The sequence below is a fragment of the Ischnura elegans genome, chromosome 1 (assembly GCF_921293095.1).
Source record: "Ischnura elegans chromosome 1, ioIscEleg1.1, whole genome shotgun sequence".
In the NCBI taxonomy this organism is placed as follows: domain Eukaryota; kingdom Metazoa; phylum Arthropoda; class Insecta; order Odonata; family Coenagrionidae; genus Ischnura; species Ischnura elegans.
Window position 1 is genome coordinate 142,693,261 of NC_060246.1, and position 7,292 is coordinate 142,700,552.

General features: G+C 43.6%; 1 protein-coding gene across 1 annotated transcript; it reads left to right on the forward strand.

Moving 5' to 3' along the window:
* The first annotated feature begins 497 nt into the window (after positions 1–497).
* On the forward strand, positions 498–1,115 carry LOC124165772. The gene has a single exon (XM_046543301.1). The coding sequence runs from the start codon at positions 498–500 to the stop codon at positions 1,113–1,115; it is 618 nt and encodes a 205-aa protein (XP_046399257.1).
* The last annotated feature ends 6,177 nt before the right edge of the window (positions 1,116–7,292 follow it).

The following is a 7,292-nucleotide window of genomic DNA, read 5'->3' on the forward strand; positions in this document are numbered from 1 at the left end:
CTATAGTCAGGCTCGTGGGAGACACCGGTAATCAAAGCAGCAACATAAATGCTTCTACTGCAACTCCAATTCAGGCAAAAACAATTGGAAGCGAATTGCTCAGGAACGTGTTGTTTGGAGATTAAGTTACGGTCCCAGTCAAGCACCCGATAGTTCAAATATGACTGGAGTCTCTTCAACACAATAGACAGAAAACGTTCGAACCACTACAACGGGAGAAGATCTGCGGAGATCTTCCCAAGGTGCCCCATGGACAGTGGATCATCGATCTAGCTAATGTGGGGATTCATATAAATGATGCTGGTGAGGGATACGAAGAAATCCAAATACTCATCGGCATTGACTATTGGGATTCCATTCTAACCGGAAATTAGTTCAAACTGGGCTGTGGATTAACTGCAAGAGAAACAATCTCTGGTTGGACGTTGGGAGGACCCGTCCCTGATGTACCAAGGATCGTTAGTTGTAACTTTTCCTGTACCATAGTAAGCAGCATGATGGCTACCAATCCGAGCATCACGGATTTATGGAATTTCGAAACAAATGGGATATCAGATCCCGCAGCGGTCAAGTCAGCAGTAGAGGAAGATGCCGAAGCGATTTCTTATTACAAGTCGACCGTACGGAGGGAAAAGATGAACGGGCGATACAATGTGGCCCTTCCTTGGAAGCAGCCCAAGTCAACACTTCCTACAAATCGTCAAGTAGCAGAGAAACGATTGAGGTCAGCTACGGCGAAGTTGAAGAAAACAGGAAAGTGGGAGAACTACGACTGCATTTTCAAATATTGGGAGAAAGAAAACTTCATCAAAACTGTGGATGATTGTGACAACGGACGCTTTCTTCCCCATCGACCAGTGTTCAAGGAAAGCCTCACTACTCCAGTTCGACCAGTGTTCGACGCTTCGTGTAGAAATGGACGGCTTCCCTCTCTCAAAGACTGCTTATACAAAGGTCCTAATCTCATCGAGCTCATTCCAACATTACTTCTCCGGTTTCGGCTTCACAAGGTTGGAATTTACGCTGACATCCGGAAAGCATTCCAGATGATTGGGGGTGAAAGAGCAGGACCAAAACTATCAGAAGTTTCTCTGGTGGGAAGACTCAACCAGTGAAAGAATCAATGTCTTCCAGCACCTCCGAGTGGTTTTTGGCGCAAGTAGCAACCCGTTTCTTCTCATGGCTACTTTATTACATCACTTGGAGACGCAACCAGAGAAATATGCGAAGACAGCTGAAATGCTGCGATACTCTTTCTATGTGGACAACTGCCTCGTTTCCCTCCCCTCACTACAACAAGCAAAGACTTTTAAGGAAGAAGCTGTACGAATCATGGCTAATGCAGGGATGGAATTGCGTCAATGGGCCTTTACAGGAAGAGATGAAACTTCAGCTGATCTAGGAATGCCTGCGATACTACCAGTTTTGGGGCAGTTGTGGAATCGAGAAGAAGACTACTTGACATTAGATATCAAGTCACAGGAGGAGTTCAGATTCATGTCAAAACGTCACATGCTCTCCATTGTCGCACAAGTGTTTGATCCAGTTGGATTCACTGCACCAGCTCTACTACTGCCCAAGCTACTAGTCCAGGAGTATTGGGTTATTTTTTTCAACAACAATTATAAAGATTCAGTAGAAAATTTTCACTTATTTAAAATGAGAATTTTAACTTGAAATTTAATCTCTACCTGAAGCAGCTCTGGTTTTGCAAGGATTAAGAAACAAAAAGTTTATAGGGACAATAAAATGAGCAATTTTCACACACCTTTGGCTGTTCCTGGCGCTATGTTTGGGGCGGGGAGGACCGAGATGTCATGGTCCTGAAATGAAGGAAACATAAATATTAAATTATATTTTTGAAATGCGTTTACTAGCGTAAGATTTTACTTGATAGGTAGCACATATTACCATGCACTTGAAGCTCAGTACTTGGCCTGTCGGATGGAAATTCAAACCGTGGTCTCCTCGGCGCCTTTTGTCAAGATCAGGCTAATCGCAAAGCCGGGCTTCTCTCAGCTTTTCTTTCCCCACCCTTCCCTCATAGCGCAAATAATTCAGCTACAAATGAGGTGGGTGACACGCCAAGGGGTACAAGCGATTTTTTTCTAAACGGAGTTTGGTGGAGAAATTAGGTAAATAAAACAAACGTGATCGACTAGATATTTAGAGGAGCATTTCAATTTCCACTCGATGTCAGCACAAAACGGAGACTCACTTTAAAGTACCCCTTGGCCATCAAGTTTTTGTTTATTTTTTCAATCATTTCAAGGGCATACCCAGGATCAAAACTAGAGGGGGACATGCCGTAGTCGTAAAAGTTGTAACAAAGAAAAAGTTAAGGAAACAAAGTTATAGCAGCGCTTTATTAATTTTAAAATAATTTTATCGAAACAATATTTTTATTATATATATTACACATCAATTTTCTTGAATTAAAAAAATGTTAAAAAATTTCGATTGGGGGGGGGGGGGAGTTGCCCCCAAAACCCCTCTCCCACTTCTGCGCCACTTTTCGAAGAGCATGACTTGTCATATTGACGGGAAACCTGCCCATTTTGATTATTCAATTAGCACGTTTATGCATTCGAAATTCCTTAAAAATGTAAATAAGCAGCGTATCTGCCATAACGATTGTCGTGTGGTAAGCCAAGGCAGGCGAGGCAAGAGAGACGTGATCGCTTTACAATTTTAATTTTTCATTTTGAAATTATTTGTAGCAAATTACTCAGTTGTATTGATAAATAAGGAAAAGGTTATGTGTAATGAATTTTTAAAATAATTTTAACAGAAACGAAGAAATATTTTAAATGATTATCAACCGCTAAAATGACGGATATGGGTCCATCTATGTAGCGACCCCGGTCCTTCTCGTGTTAGAACAAAATCACACCCCCTACACTCCCCCTTCTCATCCCCTCGACATACACATCCAATAAACTCGAGGCATATCAGTGAGAAAAAAGGGCAAGAAGTATTCGTCCATCATTGAATTTTGAAGCTGTAGGCCATAATATACTCGCACTGGGGATTGGTCCCACGTCGTTACATTTTGAAGCCCGTGGATTTTACATGTATAGTTTGCGAGAAGCCAAGAGCTATTGATTTGTTTTAATAAAACATTTCCTAATCCGAAAAAGAAATTTAGGAGCCGCTAAATGACATCACCTTTTAAGCAGGCATGGCAAGTGAAACGAAACGAAAATATTTCGTTTCGACCCGGAGGGAAACGAAAATACTAAGCTTAGGTTCAGTTTCGACCCGGGACGATACTTTACTCCCGGGAACGAAACTAAATTAATCAAAACTCCACTCCTCATAATTAAGTTTCGATCCCAGAAGTTGAGTGGAGGGGGATAAGAGAGAATAGTTTCGACCCATTAAGTTTGACATGCATGTAGAGAGGTTAAACATAAATTGCCAAGTAAAATCTGATGCTTTTCCGGCGAATATATTTAAAAAAGGCTATTCGGGCCATCCGGCTGGGAGCCCGAATAGCCTTTTTTAAATATAAATTGCCAGTTTGCGTTCACCGTTCCCCTGTTAGTAGTAAAAATATGAGTGCACCATGCATTTAATGGCGGTAAGCCGAACCTCTACTTCATTCAACCACACTTCGTACTCGGTGTGTGGGTCGAAACTTAACTGTTCGAAGGTGAAGCACGTGGTCTCTCCAGTGCAAAACATTATCTGTGTTTCGTTTCGTCCCAGAGTTTTAGTTAAGTTTCGACCCGAAGTAGTTTTGACTTCGATTTCGTTTCGACCATGACCAGGGATGCCGACTTACAAAAAATATTAGGGGGGGCCAAACAGGGGATCTTGCCCCGAGAAATTTTATAAGCAGTGAGTTTTAAGTTTTTTAATCATTTTAGAATAGTAATATGATCAACATTAGAACCCTCATAACTCGAATCTCGATATTTGGATATTACGGGGAAAATCGACAAGTCCGACACATTTTTTCCACACACACATAACGAATTTTTGAGGGGGCTCAGGTCCCATGGAGTCGGCGCCACTGACCCTGACTTTAGCTCCCCAGGATTAAATTCATTTCGTTTCGTTTCTACATTTCGCTCCAGGGAACGAAACTATTGAAATTTCACTTGCCATTCCTGCTTTTAAGCAAGACTAGATAAAGAGCTTAATAAAAAGGCTGAATAGTTGGGGCTCGAGAAAAACGCACGGAATTCTTTTCCACGGAATCAAATACGACAGCCCGAGTTCCAATCGGGCCCGGGTCCCTGGAGGGAAATATTTCCCGAGGAATACTCGGGCTTGTGCAAAAATACGTAAAAAATGTCAAAAAATTGTTATTGATTGATCGATCGATTGTTTGCATGCGTTTATTTATCATTGTTCATTTTTTTTCTTATTGATCTCGCTCTAATAATTTCATTTTTCTCTTCACGCAAACAATATTCTCAGCTTCCAGCATTACACATGTGCTATTTTAAAATTTCATTAGTAAACTGGCTGGTTGGGGCGAGTTTTACTCACAGATACAGAAACGATCACACAAGGGAGATATTTTGCTATACGGATGCTTAGGCATTTGTTGTTTCCAAGAATATTCGAGATAATTCCGGTCGTTTTAATAAATTCTGGTTGGGATAAAGCAGTTAAATATCTCTAATAAGCACCTTATTTACTTTTAACTTTTTTTTGCCCGCGGCTGGTGATTCAACAACATCTGCCACACGCCTATAGTGACGGTTTGCTGAGTCGTTAGTAAATGCAGACTACTTAGCGAACTGGCATCAAGAGCTATGAGTTGATAACTGATGGTACCAATGAATGTGTAAGTATTCACGAACTTTATTTCTCGATGTGATGGTAATGCATGGTATCCCGTGAGATTGGATAGGGCTGGGGCTTCTAAGTGTTGAAAATACTCATTATTGCCATGCAAAATATGATTCACTCGCCTCTTGATGGAGGCCGGCTGCGGGCCTCAAACGGGACCCTCTCCATGGGGCCCGGCGGGCGGAAATCGCACCTCCACGGCGAAGGATGGGTGGCCCGGGTGGACCACCACGACGTCGAGGGGGACGACTACCTCTACGCCGTGGGATCACCCACTCCCCTTGGACTTCCTCCGCAGTAATGCGTACGTAGAAATTCAGGTAGCCGATCCCCTCGACGCCTTGAAAGGCCCTCGGAATGTGCCGTGGAGGGTCCTGGCCCACATCTGGGCCAGCATCACCCGCCCCAATATGAAGTGGCTCGAACAGTCAACCTGGGACGATTTCTTCATCTCCTTCTTCGCCCTCCATCGTCGGATTGGGGGGTGGTGGAACTGCCCTTGATGCATCCAGGGCGCTGAGTCGCGCTGCAACTTCTGCCGATGGAGGGACATCATCCCGGCAGCCCTCCTCGCTCCCTCCGGGTCGATAAGCGTCCTCACAGTCGCCCTGCCGCGCACAGTGGGGCCAAACCCCACTCTAGACGGACAAAAGTCAAAAACTTTAAATAAACGCTGAAGAATACCCGGAAAAATCACCAGATATCATCATAATCTCCGCGGAAGCCTACTTGAAATACAAATTTATTTCTCAACATAATGACTTAATTCAGAACATAAACAAAAGAAGTTAAATAACTGTAAATAAACAAATTGAATAGGTAGACAATTACCGTATTTAACTAGATTAAATTATGATAAATAAATTGTGAAATCAGACAGGTCATCTTTGAAAAATAACATGCCTTTATATCGCGCACTTGAGCACAATACTGGGGAGGATAGTTTTTGGATGACGTCGTTTCTGTAGACAAGAGATTGTTCTTCAGTTATGGTAAACTTGTTATTTTGTTGAACTCTTTCAAAAAATGTCCCAACGAATCCGTCGTCTTCAAGGTAAGCAACCTTGCATATGTAACATCGAAAAGATGCTTTTGTTTTACCATAAACTTTTACCAACATATAGTCATCTTCATTGATGACGAGGTTTTCGCCTGAGGCCCTGTCAGTACTTCCATCTAGATCAGGGGAATCTAAAGAGTCACTATCCTGCACTGAAAAGTCATCTCCACCTTCTGATGATAACTCCACACGCTTTCGGCTTTTATTTGACTGAACTTGTTTGGAGGAACATGGGTTTTGGGGATTTAAGTACTCATCGTCGTCGACAAAGTCCTCAACACCGATCCTTTTGCCGGGTTTCTCATTAACTTTGATTCTTTTTTTCTTATCTTAGGAGTCTGATATTGTCTCATACTCTGAAGGAGCTCTATGAAACTATTGTCAACAGCTTCATTTTTCTCTTCACGCAAACAATATTCTCAGCTTCCTGCATTACACATGTGCTATTTTAAAATTTCATTATTAAACTGGCTGGTTGGGGCGAGTTTTACTCACAGATACAGAAACGATCACCTAAGAGAGATATTTTGCTATACGGATGTTTAGGCATTTGTTGTTTCCAAGAATATTCGAGATAATTCCGGTCGTTTTAATAAATTCTGGTTGGGATAAAGCAGTAAAATATCTCTAATAAACACCTTATTTACTTTTAACTTTTTTTGGTGATTCAACAACCTCTGCCACACGCCGGCGGTTTGCTGTGTAGTTAGTAAATGCAGACTACTTAGCGAACCAACATCAAGAGCTATGAGTTGATAACTGATGGTACCAATGAATGTGTAAGTATTCACGAATTTTATATCTCGATGTGATGGTAATGCATGGTATCCCGTGAGATTGGATAGGGCTGGGGCTTCAAAGTGTTCAAAATACTCATTATTGCCACGCAAAAGATGATTCACTCACCTCTTGATGGAGGCCGGCTGCGGGCCTCAAGCGGAACCCTCTCCATGGGGCCCGGCCGGCGGAAATTGCGCCTCCACGGCGAAGGCTGGGTGGCCCGGGTAGACCACCAAGACGTCGAGGGGGGCGACTACCTCTACGCTGCGGACCACCCACTCCCCTTCGACTTCCTCCGCAGTAATGCGTAAGTAGAAGTTGAGGTAGCCGATCCCCTCGACGCCTTGAAAGGCCCTCGGAATGTGCCGTGGAGGGTCCTGGCCCACATCTGGGCCAGCATCACCCGCCCCAATATGAAGTGGCTCGAACAGTCAACCTGGGATGATTTCTTCTTCTCCTTCTTCGCCCTCCATCGTCGGATTGGGGGTGGTGGAAATGCCCTTGATGCATCCAGGGCGCTGAGTCGCGCTGCAACTTCTGCCGATGGAGGGACATCATCCCGGCAGCCCTCCTCGCTCCCTCCGGGTCGATAAGCGTCCTCACAGTCGCCCTGCCGCGCACAGTGGGGCCAAACCCCACTCTAGAC